The sequence below is a fragment of the Lates calcarifer genome, linkage group LG12, assembly GCF_001640805.2.
Source record: "Lates calcarifer isolate ASB-BC8 linkage group LG12, TLL_Latcal_v3, whole genome shotgun sequence".
Lineage (NCBI taxonomy): Eukaryota > Metazoa > Chordata > Actinopteri > Centropomidae > Lates > Lates calcarifer.
Genome location: NC_066844.1, coordinates 18,280,488 through 18,301,642, shown reverse-complemented (window position 1 = coordinate 18,301,642; position 21,155 = coordinate 18,280,488). Strand labels below are relative to the sequence as shown.

The 21,155-nt window shown below is 41.9% G+C and overlaps 1 protein-coding gene across 1 annotated transcript in view; it reads left to right on the top strand.

Moving 5' to 3' along the window:
• dlgap4b (discs, large (Drosophila) homolog-associated protein 4b) overlaps positions 1-21,155 on the top strand; it is a 109,083-nt gene that overhangs the window by 78,453 nt on the left and 9,475 nt on the right. The window contains 10 exon segments of the mRNA XM_051074545.1: positions 2,202-2,944; positions 2,946-3,473; positions 3,698-3,912; positions 5,410-5,511; positions 6,293-6,443; positions 7,927-8,182; positions 8,586-8,738; positions 17,368-17,807; positions 18,462-18,550; positions 19,603-20,090. Coding sequence (XP_050930502.1) covers positions 2,276-2,944; positions 2,946-3,473; positions 3,698-3,912; positions 5,410-5,511; positions 6,293-6,443; positions 7,927-8,182; positions 8,586-8,738; positions 17,368-17,807; positions 18,462-18,550; positions 19,603-20,090 — 3,091 coding nt within the window. The 5' untranslated portion in view covers positions 2,202-2,275.

Sequence of the window (21,155 nt, the reverse complement as noted above, 5' to 3'; positions counted from 1 at the left end):
AGTAGCAGCTTCTGTTGTTTTAGTACTTTATTTTTCTGGCATTTTTGCAACAAGAGTTTTTGCAATCAGAGTAAAAGGCTGGAATCAAAGTGGGGAAGTTATGGCCCACAGGACACACCATACCAAACAGTAGAAGTCTGTGGCTGGGTAAAGCAGCTGCAAATGTGTGAATTTTCAGTTAGGTGTTGTTGGCTTGCCCAGCTGACTTCCCTCGGATAAATTAAGGTTAAATGTTCCATGCTGAAGATGAGATTGAGTTATTAACCACTTTATTAGTTTTCTCCACATCTGCAGGGACTCTAATAAGAAGATATCATTCATCTTTTTTCATTACAATCAAAATCTAATTTACTGCATGCTCTCATACATTGTAACTATTATATATCAACCTTGGAGAGGAGTTTGAAGGAGAAAAGTGTGGTATAGCTATATTAAATACAAACCAAAATATGGAAGGAATTATATGAATATTAGGCATTTGAGTTATCGAAACAGATTTAAAGTGTCATTCTAGTGCTGCCAGGGCTCTGCTTGTCTTCAGTAGCTGCCAAAACTAATACTAAATGACAGATGGGTTCAGGACACATTTGTGATAGCTACAACATATAAAATAAAGCTCAAAATTCTTCCTGGTTTGCTTCACAGGCTGCAGTAAAAGAAACATTCATTTCTTGGCTTCCAGATAACCTGTGGTCCCAAAGCAGAAGAGTAATCTGTTAAACTGCAGTCACTTAACTACACCAACAAAGATAAGGAAGCAGCACGCAGAGTGTTTTCAATATGACTTTCAATAATGGTGTCTGCCTTAGAGGGGAGGACTCCCTTAGTCCAGCAGGAATGAGAAAAAGTAATCACAAATTTTATAGATACTGACCACACTTTATTTATTTTTGTATGCCTCTCAAACCAGAACATAGAAAAATGAAAAGCATTCTTTTTGCTTCAAATGAAGTGTCTTTTTCTGAGGAAGAGAGTAGACCAGGCAAATAGGAAGCTTAAATCAGATTTTCAGGTTTCAATCTGTTTGAATACCAGCTCCCTGGTTTTCTTCTACATACAAATGCATTTTTCTGCTGGTAATTATTACAGAGCTACACTGAATAAGAAGCCACACATGAATATACCTGTCAATGTACAAATACCATAAGAGGCTATATAATCTTTGCTTTATCTTTACATAATATTACTCATCCATTGTCATCTATCATTTCCCATAACAAGAAGTACCATACTTGCAGCCTAGCCAGCCAGGGCATTGGCACAGCTTGACTAGGAGGACAAGGAGGTGTAGCTGCCAACTCCTGCCGCCCACCACCCGCTGGTCAAATCCTCTTTGCTGGTTTCACCATGACAGTCTGCCCACCATCCTTGGCTCGCCATGCAAAGATAGGACAGGAGCTCAGTGACCAGTGCCAAGGATACCCACTGGAGGTGGGAAGAGGAGAGAGAAGGAACGGTTGAGGAAGAGGGAGAAAGAGAAACAGATGGAATAATGGGCAGAGAGACATGGTGCACCAGGCTCGAAAGAAAGGGCTCTCCCAGAAAATTTGGCTGTTTTGTATCACAACTAACCTGTAGGATATTCATAAAGGCAGGCAGAGGCAGCAGGTATATTATTAAGATTTGTTTGCTTGTTTTCTTATGAAAGGGCACATAATTCAATATATAATGCTACATCAACACAAAGTTTATTTGTTAGCACAAATGTTTTTGCAATGATTAATTCTCCTTCTACACCTAATCTCCTCTCTCTGAATATGATTAGTCAACAAAAGAAGAGATAGTTATTCACTGGCTGCTGTAAAGCCCCACATAGCTGTGGAGGTGTCTGGAGTTACAGCTGACTGCCAGCAATTGTTCTCTTACCCATAATTTATGCCCTGACCCACTAGCTACAGCTTGTCTTTATTCCACACGTTGTTTTTCTATCCATTTCCAGCATTGTAACACAGATGTTCGCTGTGGGAGGCAGTGGAAAGTTGGCTCATTCACCACACAGCATTTCGTTCACAGCCCTACAGCTAGCGTGTTTGTTGTCTGGTTTGGCACATAAGTAGGCGTGTTTGTGTGGCTAAGCTGATAGGGGCTGTTGAGTTTGAATGTTTGTGCGTGTGTGTTTTGTACGGTACTAGAGTGACCAATTCTAAATCTCTTCCCCCATTCTTTTTTGTGTTGTGTCTCTCTGTCCTCTTTGTCTCTAGGAGTCACCGTCGAGGTAATCAGTCAACTCTGCTTGGCCTGGAGGTCTTCTAGAGGGTTGGGCCTCCTCGCCATCATGAAAGGGTTGGGGACCAACCGTAACAGACACCTGTCTGACTCCTGTGATCCTTCCTCAGGCCATCCAGAGGCCCTCTACCCTCAGAAGACCAGCACCCTGCCACGCAGCCCTTACCTGCTGAGCCCCACAATGGACCACTATGGCACCATGGACCCCCAGCTCTATCCTTCAGCCAACCCAGGCTCCTTTCCACCAGACTGCATGCTGCCCCTCAACAACCAGCTGTCCAACAGCAGCACCTTCCCCAGGATTCACTACAACTCCTACGACCAGTCTGACTTCTCCCCACCTGGGGACAGTATCGGGGGGATAAGTACAGGGACCATGGGGACATCCATGTCCATGGGTATGGGAACGGGCATGGGCATGGCAGGGTTGAGTGCACGAACACCTATGATTACGAGCGGCTCAGCAACTATTTCACATCATATGACCAAGAACCAGGCACCACCCAGTCTGCTGGAGTTTGAAAAGCAGCTACCTGGAGGCCGTGACGGATTCAGCACATTGCAGTTCCATCGAACGTCTGCCGTTGCTGCTGCCAAGCAGCGCACAGACAGTCCTGGTCGCATCCGTTATATGCTGCACTCAGTGCAGAAGCTCTTTGCAAAGTCCCAGTCACTGGAAAGCCACAACATGAAAGGAAATGTGAATGGACGCTCCGACTGGCAGTGGTGGAGGCTCGTCTGGCACAGAGGATGGAGGGAAGCAGAATCGCAGATCCAAAAGTAAAGATCGGGGTACAAAATCAGAGGCGACTGCCAAGAGACGGCCACGCTCCAACATGTCAGGTTACTGGAGCTCAGACGATTTGGACAGCAGCGATCTGAGCAGCTACCATAACACCATGGCCATGATGACTCTAGGGCGTCCAACTGGCCACGAGAGCCAAGGGGGCCAGAGCAGATACATCCACAGTGGTTACAACACTATCAGCTCCTCCAAAAGCAGCAATGACATGAAGTATCAAGCACTTCCTGGGCCTGGGAGTGGAGGAGGGGGTGGACTAGGTGGAACAGGAGGTATGATAATGAATGATAATGACTATATGAAAGGAGGGTCCTGGTCCACATTGACTATGGGCCAGCCAAGACAGGTGATCCACAAGGGCTCAGCTACTCTGGACAGATCCATGCTCAAGTCTAAATCCTGCCAACAGGAACTAACCTGCAACTACCTGCAGGTTGGACGAAGGGTGAGTAGGCTTGAAGTGAATGTAGTGCTTGATACAAGTTACATTTATTTTATTTACTTTTATTTGTATTTACATTATACAGACTCATAAACATCTATTCCTATGTGTAGGTTGTACAAATTTCAAAGCATCCTCAGTATCAAGAACACTATTGTGGTAATAAAGGGTTGACATAGATTGTTAAAAACCAAAAACTAATCTAAGCCACTTAATGCTGCCTTCAGGGTGATTGGAGTAGCACATTAGGCCGCAGCGGGGGTGCCAATGAAATCCCATGTCGGCGGATGCGCAGTGGTAGCTATGTGAAAGCCATGGGAGACATGGAAGACAGCGACGACTCGGAGGGAAGCCCCAAACCCTCTCCAAAAACTGCTGCTCGCCGCCAGAGCTACCTCAGGGCTACGCAGCAGTCTCTGAGCGACCAGCTACCCCCACGCAAGTAAGAGAATAAAATGAGACGCAGAGCTTTTTATGCAGCACATACTAGCACTCAACAGCAAGGGAAACAACCTCATTTTAAAGGTACAATCTGTGATCCAAATGTAAACCAAAGAAACCCAGCGATTAAAATTCGAAACACAGGATTGTGACCTGCTATCAGGTACAAACTGATGGATAGGTCTTTCAATAAAAAGACTAGCATCACAGTCATGATCAGAGAAATACACATTTTTTTTAAATGTATAACTTAAAGGTCTCAGTTATATTTTGAATGCAAATACACTTGGATGAAAAGTTACTGACTGGGCCTTTAAAATTTGTGGCTAAAAAAGGGTGGATTTTCAGTGAGCACTTCATTAGAACAGACACAGTTATAAATACTGATTGGTGCAACCTCTCAACAATCAAAAGAAAATAAATAAACCATCCTTTTCACTCCCAGCTTCACCGTGCCAGTGTGCAGGAAAATAAAAATGCATACAACATGCACACACGGTCTAAGCTGCATGTACTCAAGCATAGAAGTATGCGGTGTCAGACTCCCTCTGTTGTCCTCCACATGACATGTACCTCAGCTTTGATTTACCTTCTTATTGTTGGTCCCACAAAGTGTCAGTCTAGCCGAAAAGGTTATAGACATCCTTAGTGAAGTTTATGCAATATGACACTGAAGTTTTGTTTGCACTCAGCCAGTAAATCACCACAAATCAGCTTAATCTCTGCAACTGGCTGGCATCGTGCCTCACTTGTCTTTAAATTACACGCTTTCTGAAGCAGACACATATGCACAATATGTGATGCAGACGCAGTGGGACGTACCGTAGCTGAGTTGACCGTGTCTTTTCATAAAATGACACAAAATGCATTCACATTCTTTCATTTGTAGGTAATGTTAAGCAAATTTAAGAAAGACAGATCTGTCATGTTTTGTAATGTCTACAAAACTCAAAGTATATGGTACATTTGCAGAAAATCTAAAATGAGAACGAGTTTTGACAGTAGTTACATCTTCTGTCAGAGATAAAATAGTTTCTGTGTTTCTATCTGCATTCACAGTATTTTTGTCTTTTGCCGTAGCTTTTCATGTGTTGATATAATAGATACAGTACAGCCATCTTAAGTGAATTTAACTATGCTCTAAATTTTCATCAGCACGTGTTAGAATAAATTTCTGATGTTATCTATTCCAGGGTTTTAAAACCTTTTTAAAAGCTGTAGTGTCAAAATGTCAGAATGCCACTAAATGAAGACTTTGTAACTCCATCCAACCAAAACAAGACGGCATCATCCTGAGAAACACAGCCACAGGCCTACCTGCAATACACACCTCTACATGCATAAAATGTTTCAAATCCCTTTTGTCTGTGTTTAGAAATGTGAGGATTTATTCTTCCCTTAAAGCGTGCTTGAATCACTAACCCTACTCCCCCTGCCAATCCCTAACCAACCAACCCGACTCTCTTCCAATCTGCTCCACCCTGATTGGCGTGAGCAGCAGAACCCTGGAGTACACCTTGTTGCAGGGGGAGCTGGATGCCCTGTGGTCTCCACTCCACAGTGTGTCCTCTCTGCATCAGCTGGGCAGGTCAATGAGCAGGTCAGTGATAGGTCTGTAAGCCACGTCTCAGGGGTGTGGTGCAAAACGCTTATGTCTGATTGGATGATATATCATCATTGGCTTTGCGCTGCCCCCCTCAGGTGTATGTAAAGTCAATGGCAACTCCAAATGCCAGATTCATGCCCTGCTGCCAACAACTGCCAATCTCTCTTAAGCTTGTAAATACCATCTGCCTAGTGCTTTTAGGTGGAAAGTAGCTGAGTTTCTCACCGTTCAAATGGGGGGAAGGAGGGGACATCTTTGCAGCATAGACCATGGCATGGCAGTTTACTGTCATGTTACAATCACTGTGTGCCAACAAAGAATATGTAAAAACATGACTTTAGAGCTTCTGTTCAATGAAACCTGTTCTTTGGCTTTGGCACCATGATAGCACAGAGAGCTATTTACATGCGTTGCCTGACATCACTGGCTTTGCATGCTCAGATGCTACAATGATAGATGCTAAAATTAGATGACACTGTAATGCAGACTAGATTTGGATTCATTATGACTCATAAATGAAAGTGGAAATGAAAGGGATGACTTGAATTACAACATTATCCTCTTTTAATCTCTCTTTCAATTCCTGGTTTTGCTGATTGTTCATTTCTCTCCCCCAATTCATGTTTCCCTTCTGCCTCCCTGTCATCATATATAAACATCAACTGTTTCCTTGTGTACGCCCTGACACTGCTTTTAATTTTCCTCATTTTTCATATCCTTAACACATCTCCTTTATCTTGTCTCTCCTCTGATCTTACGCCCCCTCCCTTTCCAGCTGTCTTCCATCTCTCAGAGAGCTCTCCAATAACCGCAGCCTAGACAACCTTGACTGCATTGGGGGCACAGGCTCATCTTTGCCACACTGGGATGATGATGACTTCAGCCAGGCCTGCAGCACCTTGGGCAGACGTAGCTGCATTGGACAGGTCAGTGCTTATCCGGACAGCAAAAACAGAGATTGCATTAAATGTTGTGTTTATGATCTGTCCCAGGCCAAATAATGAACTCCTGTTTCTCTCTGTCTATTTGTACTCTTTTCTATCATTAGTTTAGCAGATATTTTCCTAATGAGTTATAAGTACATTTGTGCTTACTCATAATTGACATCATTTAGTTCCTTGCAAACTTTCCTTTTTAAAATCAGCAGTCATTTTCAAAGACCCCTTTGTCTGCCTTGAGCTACACTCATTTCCGTCATATAATTTGCACTTTCACAGATACAGCTTGAGTGACAGTAGTAAAATGAGCTTCCATTGAACAAAGAATCCCTATTTTCCAAATGTATCTCATGTTAATGTTATGAACCTAAAAGCTAAAGGAATAGCACTGGTAGTTTTAAGTCTAATTCATCTACTTACATAAGAGCTATTAGCCTTTCACTGACAAGGTCACTGAGATGATGAACAGCTGTGCGAAGCAGCTCTGATCTTTTTCAATGAACTAGTCAAATGAGGCAGTGCAGGCTATTAGTACAGGATTTGCACCCAGTTTCTGACAGGTCACTGCTTTACAACACATTTGTCCAATATAGAAATGTATTGCTTTAATTTGCATGCACAGCAGCATACCAAACAAATGTAACACTCATTATAACTTAAACTTGTTGAGGTCAACTTGTGTAATTTAAAAAAAACAAAAACAAAATTAATTTGAAGAGGGAAAAGTGAAAGTCACCCATAGCCAAAACTTTAACATGACTCCATAATGTGTATACTGTAGCTGTAACCACTAGATGTTCTGCTTCAATTTCTTTTTGCTGCCTCTCTTGCACTCACCCCCTTATATCCCTGTGTTACCAGTCAGTGAACCATCAAAACACCTTTGCTACAAACACATTTTTGACTTTTACTCAGGCTGTTTCTGTCAACCAGTCCATCATCTACAACAAGGCTGTCTCATGCTCTTCAAAGGAGGCTCGGAAATGGCTCACTTTTTATAAGCTTGCAGTTTCTCTATAAAATGTACTAAAAACTTTTCAAAGTGATGTCTCTTGCCTTGGCGTTGCTTTCGTATTCTGTAAGTTGACAGGTCTTATAGAGCAGACCACGCAAGAAACTTCAAAAAATGAAAATGCATTTTACAAATGTACTGACATCCCATCCAGAGACCCAGCCTGAGTGGAATTACAGGAGCAACACTGGTTTCACACAGCTCTGTGCTTTCCACTACTTAGCACCAATTGTAGTTTTTCACACAGTTAAACTTTTGACACTTTTAGGGCCTTTTTATTGTACCGCATCAAATCTGTCCCACAGGTGGAGAGTGTCCTTTACAGACACACTCAGCTGGGCAGCTGTTGGTCGTCTCCATTGCTACGAACAGCTGCTGTGGTCATAATATGTACAGTACTGGTCTCCCTGCTACACATACTGCTGGGTCTTTGCCAATCTTGTCCTCTCCTTTATCCAGTTACGGGACCTGGAAATGAGCCATCATTATGAGGACCGCAGCTCTGAGTCCACGTTCAGAGATTCCCGTTCCCATTCTCAGGACAACCCAGAGCCTCCAGACTTGCCCATGCCAACATGCTTCCGATCCCGCAGCCACAGCTACCTGAGAGCCATCCAGGCCGGCTGTTCCCAAGATGACGACACAGCATCCATAGACTCTGGCTGCTCTCCACCCCCGACTGACACCACTGTTCGCACCTACAGCACCAGCACTGGTGAGTCACTGGCTGATACAGATGAGAAATTTGCTGCAAATAAATTTATTTGACCTCATAAACCATATAAAGAGGGAAAATAGAAGAGCTCTAACATGATGCATAGTTTTGTGTTACCAAGCCCAAACTGAGATCATCTGAATGCTTTCTTATATTATACACAATTTATCCTGTAACTTTCTTTCTTTTTTTTTTTTTTTTTTTTGGTTATTAAACCATGATCATTTTTTTCACTTTTCCAGAATGATTCAGACACATGGGCCAAATTTTTGCTTTCATTTGTATTTTCCATGACATTTCTTTGAATGCTCCTCATAGTCTTGGTCCTGGGTAGGAGACCAGCCCTCTAACATGCACACACTAGCATTTTTAGCTCAAATGCAGCCTCTTTTGCCCATACTAGACGACCTTTCTACCCAATGGAAGACATGGAAAGAACAGTTTGGCTCATACCTGATAGCAACAGGCTTGGACAAAGCCCCAAAGGAGAAACAACTTGCAATTTTTCTGCAGCGTTTGGGGACAGACAGACAACGCATCCTACCCTCACACACAGGTAACAATTTGAAAGCCAGCTCCTCTCCCCTTAAAAAAAAAAAAAAAAATGTTTATCAGTTTACCACTTCTTGGACTATTTGCCAGCCTACTAGCCACAGCAATGCAATTAGATCACGCTGCTGCTCCAGATGAAGCATCACTGTGGACCTACGGTTATCCCTTAAATTATTACAGAACATGACTATAGGAGCACAAGCGTGCACTGGGCAATTTGCGTGTCACCTTGAATTTGCAAAAGCAGAAATGAATGTGTGTGATGACAGACATTAGGCAAAAAAGCTTTACACTGCCCCCACGAGTTTTGAAATAGAGTGTGGATTTACAGTTTGTGCATCTGCTTGGGTCATTATTACTGAACATCCACCTTGTGGCGCTCTTCACCACAGTCCTCAAAATCAGCGTAGAGCCTTATGTTGCCTTCAAGCAAGGAGAATTTTTCAATTGTTGTCTCGTACTGCAGAAAACCTCCAGGATAGTCTGAATTTTTGTATCCATCTGTTCCAAAGGCTGGTAACGTTAAGGCAGGTTATTTGCACAGAAAGCTGATGGGAGGAATAAGCCTCTAGCTTTTACTCTTATTTAAATTCAACCTATTTTATTTCTCTGAACTATTTTTGATGCTTTTCCTTTGTGCAGTGCATTTTTGGTGGTTTGACACGTTTATATTACAACCTGACGTTCAAAGGATAGTCCATTTTGCTTTTTTTTTTTTTTTTTTTTTTTTTTTTTTTTTTTTTTTTTTTTTTTAACAGAACTTGATATAACTGTGTCTTCAATATCCATCCATGCTGTTGTTATATTGTCCGTCAGAGGCACCAAAATCGCATTTGCGCTCATATAGCTGTGGAGATAGCCTGTCCGAGGCGTATTTGAATGCAGCAGTAGACATGCCACCACGCCTCCCTCGGGCTCTGGGAGACGCTCCAAACAAAAGGCAACGAAACCCGGCGTCTCTGATCCACAGCTTTGTCAGGGATAGTTGAATGTTCGCTCCGGGTACAGCTGCCCTGAAGATACTTTTAAGTCCTAACTGAGGCACACGGCTGTGCTGTGTTTTTGTCTGCGCCAGACAGCAGGGTAGGTAAAACCATTTATTTTTGGAAAGTTCGTGTTATTCTTGTAAGTTAGTACTCAGTGGTAATTGTGTTGAATTTGTTTTCCGTTACTAACGTTAGTAGCTTGGCTAATTGACGCTGTTTAACTGTTCGCCACTGAAACTTCGACGTACGTTAACGTTACTTTACTCTCAGTTTTTCGCTTCATTCTCTCTTTGCTGACAGTGAATTTAACTTAGTGTAAACCTGAGCAGGTGCTGGGACCATTACTTTCAGAAGCGCTTAGTTACACACAAAAATGAGTCCTGACTCTGCCTGTCCAAAATAACATTAACTCCCAGCACCAAGATAGCTTTTAAATGTGCACATTTGTTGCCCTACTGTAGCTAAATTTAGAGGAATTGACTCATGGCTCTCACATGTTCAATTTAGTAAATATTTGGTAAATGAAGACGGAGATGCAAACAGATCACTAAGCAAGACTAGAGGTGTTTAGTAACATTTTGAGGCAGCTTTACCATCAGTATCAAAACTCATGCTAAAGATTGTTTCTCTGCCTTTTCCTCCACAACTACCTCTAGAAATGTTTCATGCTCTGTCATGCTTTCATTGATATGGTTTGATCCACTCTTCTTGACCATATCAGTTATTGAGTGTTCCCAACCAAATGTGTACAAAGTGCTCTGTCATCAGAAAAGCATGTTCCCTGCAGTGAGTGCTTTCATGGTCGGGATGCTCCAACGTGGGAGTCAGGATAAAAGAGGGGAGTGCTGTTAAACCATAAGAGAGAAGTTATATTTGTCTGTTTGGATGGCCATTTAGTTGCCTACAGTTAAATGTTTTCACGTGTCTTCATAAAAGCCGCTTCTTTTTGGTTGCTGAAATGGAAAATTGGCCTTCATGGGGGATTATTTGAGGGCTGCCCCACTTTTGTCGCACACGGTGGCCTGTGTATTGCAACATGGATTAAATCCCATTTTGAGGTCACACTTAATAAAAAGGCTGTGCAGTTTTGTTGCAGTGCTGTTGTTAAACACATTTATTGTGATAATACACTGAGATAATGGTTTTGGTGACAGGGGAGCGGCAGTAGTTTGAGGCAAGGTTGTCTGTGTCTTGTGGCTGTTATTGGATTAAACAATGCAGATGGGTAAACTGGCAGGCAACAGACAACTTGGCAAGCAATACAAAACTGTTAAATAGAGCATCACAATCCACCTTTTGTCTTTCATTGTTTCTCCATCTTGTGCAGCTCCAACTGACCACAGCAGTGCAGCACCATGACAGTAAATGAGCTTAAAATGTATATTGTTACTGGTCAAATAGTCTTAACAGGCTTTATGACACCAGAGAAGCAGGACCAAAACTGCTATCTCCATTGTTTAATCAGCTACTCAGTTGTTGGGACTGTTTGACCACACTGACACACACTGACCACTGCACTTACCTTCAGTTTTTGCCTCTACAGTGGAATAAATAAGCAAGATGACATGCAGATTGAGTTGGGGTTCAACTGTGATATGATTAATTTTATGATGTGCCCACTTCATTTAACTAAAACACAACATGAATTACTATTATATTTAGAACACAGAGGAACTTATTATACTTGCATGAAAACTGCATATCAGTTCTGTGTGCCCTTTAAATCAATTTGGTTGTTCTGACTTTGGGTAAACAAAATGTCAAAACAGCAGAAATTCTATAACAAATAGGCAAAATATTTTTTAAAACTGACCTTGGAAACTATAAAGATTTGTGCTACCAGCAGCAGTGTCATTGTGGGAACTGTGGTTAACTATGGTTAATCATCTCTGCCCATGGCAAAGAGTAAAATGCTATTAACAGGGAGTAGACCGCTGTGTGGGTTCTAGCACATTAGAGTTGACCAAACTTTCCTGTTTTCATGTTTTTTTTTTCTTTCAGTTTGTGAGTAAGCAACCTCGCGGTAATCTGTAAGTATGCATTGTTTTGCTGAGATGGTTGAGGCAGTTTTTTTCTTTTCTTTTTTTTTTCTTTCTTTTTTTTTAAACTGGTGAAAAACGTCACATTTTACACATGAGAATGGGTGAGTGGAGAGCAGTCTCTGGGTTGTTGCAAACTATTTTCAGCTGATGTAGCTTCTCACAGCTAATTGTTTACCAGCCTTGAAAATCACATCTTGAACCAGGCCTTGCAGTGGACAACAAGAGCACTGTCCAGATGGCATGAAAACAGCAGTGCCTGCTGTGCCCACTCCAGATTCCACTTAAGCATTTTGGCACAAAGCATCTGCTTGTTTCTGTTGTTAAATTTCCTTTTGTAGAGTGACCAGTACACTCTCCTGAAAAGCTCTTGCACACAGATTCAGCTTAATTAAGAAGCAACTGTACTTGGCTACGTATTCGTTTTTATAGCTGTTGAGATGAGTGTTGAACTTTAGAAACGGCTTTGTCAGCATTGGTACTATTGTCAGTAACTGGTACACATTCAAGGATGTGTTTTATGCTTGCACAGCTGTGTATGTTTGTGTGGCTGAGTTCTGTAAAGTAAGCAAATACAGGAACCCATCTGAACTGAAGCATGTGCCACTTACAATCCATCTGTCTGTGGGAAGTTTCTGCCATGGGTGCATTTTCTGGCTTTTAACAGACATTTATCACAAATTAGCAGGATTTTGTTTTCTATCCCATAAGCTCTATGCTACACTACAAAATTAGGTTTTTACAACCTTAATTTTTTTGTTTTTCTATCAGCAGTTACTCACCAGTTTCATTGCTGAGATGGTTGTGATAATACCAGTGGCCACAGCCATAGTACAGAATGAATAGTAGACGATGTGGTTAAACTCCAAACTTGTTTAAAACCTGTCTGACCACTTATGTGGTTATCCTGTGCACGTCATTGTTAAGCTGTCGCTGGTAGAATCACTGCGTCCTCATGTGCTGTAACATCAGCAAATATCAGATAATGATATATCAGCCGATGTTCCTCTTTAACTTTGCAACCATTTTTGTTCAATACATGCAACCATTTTTGTTAAAGATCCTTTTCACTCTGTGATTTGTGATCAAGATAGGTACTTGCAGGATATGTTACAACTGAACAAACCTGAATGTATGTGCCCCGGCTCTGTGAGACTGTACTCAGGTTAGCATTTTGCTTAGAGCTGTATGCTGGCAATGACAATGCTCAGAAAGGCATGAGATGATACCCTTGACCATTTGTGGTGCAGAAACGAAAACGATGCTCCAGGAGGTATAATGTTTTCCATCTTTGTCTAGCATGTAAACATGCTAGCATTTGCTAATTAGCGATTAATACAAACTATGGAAATGTCTTTGGTTTTGCAAGTACTTACATTGCATTCCAGACAACTAAACCTCCAAGGATTATGGATCAGCTCTTGAAGTCAGAGGGGGGAAACTCAGGCCAACTTCCTACGTCTCGACTTCACAGAGAAGCAGATTCTCTTTGTGTAGATGCTGCCACACAGTAAGGCAGCATCTACACAAACTGTGCTGAATGAATAAAACTCCCATAATGAGGACTATTTGCATATGCTCTAATAGTAACTGACGTTTGAAATGACTACTGTGTGATATTCTGGACCAAAGCAGTGGACCAACCGACCAACAGGCCAACCAAACCAAACTGCAGTAGCTTAGAGAGCTCATCAAAATGGCTAAATATAAACTTTAAGTGTTCTCTGGTGAAGAAACTATGTACTATTTACACTTTGTCCAAATTTACTCAAAAATACATAAATTGGCATTTCTGTGCTGTAGTTTATTGTTATTTATTGTCCAACGTACAGAGATATTTATGGTATGCTAAAGTCAGCTAATGATATTGGCCTGGCCTATTTATTGCATCCGGCTCTACTACTTTATCTCCTGCTTAATCTCGGAGGCAGATGTCAGTTATGATTTTTGGCCTGTTTGTTTTTTTGTGTAAAAAGCAGATTCAGTGGTATTAAGACTTAAGGGTGAACTCTGCTCAGAACGATGAAAGCATAATGTGACACTTGGAGAACTGCAGGGCAGGTGTCCAAACACAGGCACACACACACACCCCCACTCACAGTGACAGTTATTCTAAGTGCTGGGATAGAGCAGTGGTGCCAGAGCATCACATAGCTGCCACAACACTGACGACCCTATTCTGCCCAGCATCCATCTCTGTCATGATTGGGAACATGGACAGTGAAAAGCTGTCTCAGCAGGTTTTCCTACGGCGAGGATGGTAGTCAGAGGCTGGTGAATAATCCACGACTAGTGGCCTGCACCGTATAGTAGTAATGGATGCTGAACTGCCAGTTTCTTAAAATAAATTGCAAGATGCCAAGAGTGGACAAGAGCTGTCCAGAAGTGATGACAGCTGTGAATATCACTGAAATTCTATGGTTGACACATGTTGACTATCTTGTGGATGTCAGGAACAGTTTTGACTACCAGACTGCGTTGGTTGTTCCCATACTTATTAAAATGCGGAGCCATGGGTGTGTTCCAACCATCACAGCGTCACACTTTCCTTGGGAAAGCCTATTCTAAGGCCCTGGCATGCATCCTGATACATTTGGAGCAGTGTCTGTATTGTCAGCCTATTATTTACTATTGGGGCTGGATATCCAAAAAGGGTGTGTGTGTGTTGGTGTGTCCAGTCTTTTTGATGATCATGTGTATGATATGAAGACACAGTCAACGTTTGGAGATGGGCTGGTCTGGGTGTGGTTTAGGTGTCATCTCTGCTGTTTACAGATGATGTCAGTTTTTTGGCTTCACTGGAATGTGACCTTGAGTTCATGGGAGCAGTTTGCTGATAAGTTTCTCTGTCAGGACTTGAGCTAGCACTTCCTAATGAATTCATGGCTCTATCCTTGGAAAAAGTCAGGTGGTAAGTGTAAGAGAACGTCTTACTTCTTCTTTAAGAACCTCTGACAGGAGGACCAGGAGGACCTCAGAGCCAGGTGTGGTTACAGTAGTTCAGGCTGGAACAATTTTCTGAGGAGGCTGACACTCGTCAGTTTGACAACTAATCTGGCAGAAAGATATGTGTGAGGTCATATGAGTTTCGTGTTAGGTGAAGGTCGCACACACATAACAGATAAAGTTGGATTACAATGAACAACAAGCCTTTTGTTTGAGTGTGTTCTCAGCAGCTCACATGTTTGCTGCGAGGCTTTTTCAAAATCCTTGATAACTTGTTGAAATTTCTAAACCGCAAAGTTCAGTGAGGCAACCGTTTGTTTCATACAGTGCCTCACAGCTTCATCAAATTCTGTCATGTAGTTTCCTCTGCTCTCTAATTCAGGAAACTGTGACTATTTATTACAATAGCTTAGTATTTATGAAAACTTGACTCACATGCCAATAACTAAGATCTGGTGATCATGGATTGTGTCTGTGCAGGCTTGTACATTTTGAGTGCAAAAGCTTTTAGTATGCAATGGCTGAGCTTTGCTCAAAGGTATGGGTCCACTTGCCTGAATCAATAAAGTAGCCAATAGACTGTTCAACACCATATTTAAATTGATCTGACCATCTATGGTCTGTCACTTGTATGCACATTATGGATCTGTATGTAAGTGACATTCTAAGACACACACCATCTAATTTCATTAAAGGAGCACTTAATTAAATTAATATCCATAATCTGATGGGACTGCACTGACAGTAGTCTCTAGAAATGCTTTCTGCCACAGCTTCATCTGGTAGAATCATGTTAATATTAGGCTATAATTAACTGGTGTTTCGTAATCAAAAATATTAAATGCGGCAACTCCATAAGTATTAAATCTGTTTTAATAGTGGTTTTATAAGTAGAAAAGCCATTCTGTTAACATACTTTGCCATTTGTTCTGAAACTAGTTTGTTCAATATCAGGCCAGAGAACCAGCTTTTACTGTCAGAACTGCTTATACAAAATGTATTTCTCACTGTACTCTCTCCGTACTAACTCTCTGATGGTCTTGTGCAGATTTCACAAGCTTTCCACTGTTTTTTCCAGTGTGGTGTCAAATCGAGCATCTGTTTGAGGGATTGTATAGCAGCCACAGGGTTCATAATAATACAGTAAAATTCCCTGTTTATATTATAGGTTTTAGTGGTCCAGTTACTTTACTGTGAATGTAGCATGAGAGGATTTCTATGGTCTTATCACAGACTCTTTGAGTTTCCCTATGGTCAACAGAAGCACCTTTGTATGACCTCTTTGTATGATCCATGCATGGGAATTCTATTAACTTCGGCTCATTTGCATTTTCTGTGAATGAAATCTATACAATGTGTCATTCATATCTCAGCACTTGCATAAAACTTGGCATATCAGTGGACAGTTTTTATGTGTAGCCCATTAACTTGATCTCATACTGATAGACTGGTGACATCACTGGTTGAATTCCTCTTCACAGACTGACCATTTACTTCTGTTCTTGCTGATATAGTCCGTAAGGGAAAGTATCCATTGACCTCATCACAGACTGTTGATTTGGTTGATGGATAAGATAAGTAAATGAGTGGCCGTACTGACAGTCAGACGGGCATAGAGTAGAGCAGTGAGTGGAGTCTTTTTTTGCACAATAAAATCTGCTTTTTATGTTGCGTGCTGGACACACACTGTGTGGATTTCATATAAGCCCACACAAACATTCCCCCTGTAAGTAGCTCAGCTTTAGATTTTTATCCCTGGAATATATGCTACCATGTGACCAAGGGACTAAACAGTGAACAATGGTCGAACATTAAAATAGCTTAGCACTTTGTGTCCACTGACGTTTTGATAGCTTGATCCCTCAAGTTTTTGGTGGCTCGTCAAATTGTCATTAGCGTCAGACTCTTTCCTTTTGATTGAACTGAACTCCTAAACATCAACCATTAAACCACTATGGAAGAGAGTGGGAGCAAACATCTTTGCTTTTAAAGGTGTTTATTATGCAAAGTGCATGTCATATGTTGCTCTTCTTTCATGACTAATTTGTCAGCGTACTTTTTTCCCTCTCCTTTGTCTCTATGGTTAATGTACTGTACCTCTCTGTTATGTCCTATAGCTGGAGGGCATATTTGGTCTAGCATTAGGAAGTGGTGCAGATAAATGTCCTCCTTCATTTTCTCTACCATATTTGATGTAAAGAGTCAGATGGTCAAGTAATTGCTTTGCTGATTTTATCACCTGTCTCATGATCAAGGCTTTGAAGTGCAGTATGTGTGATTTCATTTAGTCACCTGTGTGGAATGGTATGTTTGCTCAGTGCTCCTCTGATTTGATTTTCTGCTTTACGGGATGCTTCCATCATTCGCTGGTGTTCCATCTTTCATGCAACACTGTCCTTGTGTATTGTCCTCGTGTATTTATGTACAATAAAGAGCTCTGTTCAGGACATGCTGAGAAAGTAGAAGAGAAGTAAATACAGTGATGCTTCAAACTGTTTTTGTACTGCTCGGATATCTTTTGCAGTTGATTTTTTTTTTTTTTTAGTTCATTCTGTGTAGATGTGACTAGGCCTCAAGAATTTGCTAAACAATCATTTCTTGTCCTGTCATTTGTAAATCTGTTTTCCCTGATTTCTTTCTTTTATCTTCTATTCTCTCTCAGTCTCTACATGCATAACCACCTGTAAGAAGGCTGCTCCCCCACCAGTGCCACCCCGTACAACCTCCAAGCCCTACATTTCTGTGACCGTACAGAGCAGCACAGAGTCAGCCCAGGACAACTACCTGGATCAGCAGGACCGGAGGTCAGAGGTCAACAGCCAGTCTAGCCACGCTCACAGCAACTCCTCTGACAGCCTTGATAGCACCCGTGCAAACAGCCTGGCCCGGGGTATTCCCCGCCCTCCGCATATCATCCCCACTCCTATTGCCACCCCGAGAGAGCCAATTGCTCCCACCACAGCCAATGCTTCCACTGAGACGAGTGACTCAGTAGTCCAGCATGAATCCTTGAAATCAGGATTAAATAAAGGGAATCTAGTGGCAGAAGAGCCCCTAGTGGCCCCAGTACCCAGGCGGAAACTGTCCTCCATTGGCATACAGGTATGCTGTGGGACTGTCCTGTTATGCAAGGCTAGTACAGTTAAGCTCTTACTACATATGAATGCATACTAACACAGTCAATGTAGAGATAGTCACAGTGTTTTCTGAAGTGCAGCTCATTCTGCCTGTTGAGTTTAATGCCAGGAAAAAGATCATTTTTAACAGATATCCTCTGGTGTATTGCCATGTCTGAGTGTGTCGCTTCAAGCCCAAAAATGTGCTCACAAGCTAAAGGTCTCATTAGGGCAATCCTCCCTCTATCATTAGAGCTGGCTATATACTGTGGTATAGAAGGCAGAAGATGCATTTTTGTGTTTCCCCTCAACCATAACTTTCTTTTCTGTATGTGTCCCGCTCCATTTTTCCAAACCCTGCACATTAACAAAACTCACTAAGGGTAACCATTAATTGTGACATTTTACTGAAATCCAAGCACAAAATTATATGGATTTTCACTGTATTTTCCTATTTTTCCTTGGATGCCTTGCTTTTATCACTTGGAAACATTAAAAACCTTGCACAATTTCATTTATGCTAGCTAGAAGTCATTGATTTGGGATCTAGGCGATCACTAATGCAGAGATTTTTGTTTCTGAGTTAATGTTCAGCTCACTGATTATGCTTTTTTCCGTATCACTGTTTATTTGTTCTAAGGTTGACTGTATTCAGGAAGTTCCACGAGAGGAGACCCCACCACTGGCCAAATTTCAGTCAATAGGAGTACAGGTGGAGGACGGGTGGCAGTAAGTCCTCTTCCTGTCCTTGTAACAACGTGAGGAATTTAAATTATAGCCACACACACTGCTCTGACTACTCTTTCCCTTTGCAGGGTCTATGTAGATGTGAAAGCAATGTGAATGTTGTCGTTTTTGGTCTGTAAACCATCTTTGTGTGTCGTGTTGGTGATGTTGAAGCAGACTCCTGGCATGAGCATTTACTATTTTAAACTTGTTTCTTCTCACTGTATATTTGAGACCCATTTCTTGGTTGTTGCAGTGTAGTTTGCATTCTGTGCTCATGATGTTTTGAATACCAGGAAGTTCTGGGACAACTCATGCCTTCCTCCTGTATTTTCTCACTTTTGCATGCTGCATTTGGAGTTTTGTACATAGCAGCTGCTGCTCTGAGTCCTGACTGATATTTTACCAACATAACCAGAGGTCCTCTGTTTATTTGTACATTTCTTACAGAACATTGTCTTTCCTACATTTTTATTGATGTTGTACACACATTCGTACTAAATGACAATCCCTCAGCTGTGTCTGTTAGGCTCAACAATCACCGTTATATGATGTATCCTGTGCTTTTCCAGTCTTTTGCTGTTCTTATCCTCCCTTGACATTGACTAAAATTCTTCAGTCAAGCACTCATGATATTTCATTATCTGACTGAATCCCCATTTGCAAACATTTCCTAAGTAATAACAGGAAATGGAAATAATGTTCAGTCGGACAACATTCATTTTCAACATGTTCATCCATTTGCAATATGAAAACAAGAAGCTGGACTTCCAGTGATAACAGATCAATTGATGCAAGTCCGATGCCGTGCACTATCATCATATATACAAAGCCCAGCCTCTGATTGATCCTGTTTATTTATACATATATTGACCAGCAGAAGTGACTCTGTATGGAAAACCGAGTAGCGCTTCTTTGTTCCAGTAATGGAAACATTATTCTTGAATCATTTATTGTTTTTTGTCCACTGTTGTGCACATAAAATGTTTGGCAAAGACTGAAATAGTTGTTGTAATGAAGCATTGTAACGTTGAATCTTGCCCTGTGTGTTTCAGGCAGAGTCGCTCCAGTAGCATGGCCTCAAAACAAGAAACAGACTCAGACACACAAGACATCTCCATCATCTCCCATGTTATTAATACCAAATCCACTGAGAAGAAAGTCATGGTCAACAGTGCCAGCCAATCCATGAGCTCCCCTCCCGGACAAGACTCTTTAGACAACGGAGACACCACTGGCGACACCTCTTCACCTCCACCGCCCAGGCAGATCCTCAACCGCTCCACCACACGAAGTAGCTCTTCCTCCTTCTCAGAAAGTCTGGACCCGGCGCTGGACCCCTCGTCTCTACCACCTCCAGACCCCTGGCTGGAGAGCGGGAATGGCAGTAACAGCAGTGTACCCCAGAGCGGAGGAGGGGGTACACTGTGTCGGAGAGACGGCCACTGGTTCCTGAAACTGCTGCAGGCAGAGACGGGACGCATGGAAGGCTGGTGCCAGCAGATGGAGCAGGAGACCAAAGACAACCAGCTCTCAGAGGAGGGTAAGGCTGGCAGGGTAAACTGCTTCCATGCCAGCTGGAGGAGCTTGCAAGTTGAAATGGGAGCAGACTCTACTAAAAAAAAGGTTGCAAACTGGAAGTTGTTACATTTGAAAGGTGTACTCTTGGGTTAGCAAAATGAATGTCCACCACCTAAATTAAGATAAGTTATTTGGCCCAGAAATGGCAGAATAATGGCAAATGTACAGTATGACTGCACAATTAATTGTAAAATCTAAATATTAATTCAGAGCTCTGTGTAATCTCATTTCTAAATGCCAATGATTCAGGGACACCTGCTTTAAAAATACAAACACTCCTATCCTTTCCCTCAGCAACTGACAATGCACTGTTACACCACAATATTCAGAGCAGCAGAAACAGAAATAAACCCAGTGAGAGCGAGTGAGTGACAGTGGCTAGTGACAGTGTGAGGCCAGAAGGTGTATTAGGACAAATAAAAACAGCAAAATGAATCCAGAAGTCTGATGATGATGAGAACTGGCCTACTGTGCTTGTGCTGAAAAAAGATTAGCTAGTTCATGCTATCATTTTTTCTTTTTCCCAGGTATTTTGCAACTTATAATATTGCAACAGTGGCAATAACTTTTCCATGGTGGGCTGAAGCAACAGAATACAAACACCGCAGACATAAAGTTGGTGTCTTGGTCATAGCTCAGTTATCTCTTGTCTGCCTGCTGACACTGTCAGAGGGTTTTAACTCATCTTAACACTGGATGTTTATGCTTTAGCTGTGTCCATTCTCCCAACTAGCATGCACTTCCCTGCAGGTAGAGCTAACCTGACACCAGAGCGGTGAGAATCCACATGAGTCACACTGCCCTCCATTTTCATCAAGTATCCAACTTCACAGTTAGTTTTATGGTTTGGTCATTTCAAGACCAGATTCGATTGCGAAGTTTACAGCCTGCCACACTGTTGGTCCTGCGGTGTAAGTACTTGTCGACTGGCATTCTGTGGGTGGAATCAGGTTCTTCCCGACTGATGCATTGAATATTGGACATTAAGGGCGCAGCCACAGAACCTTACGCAGTTTATCACCATACC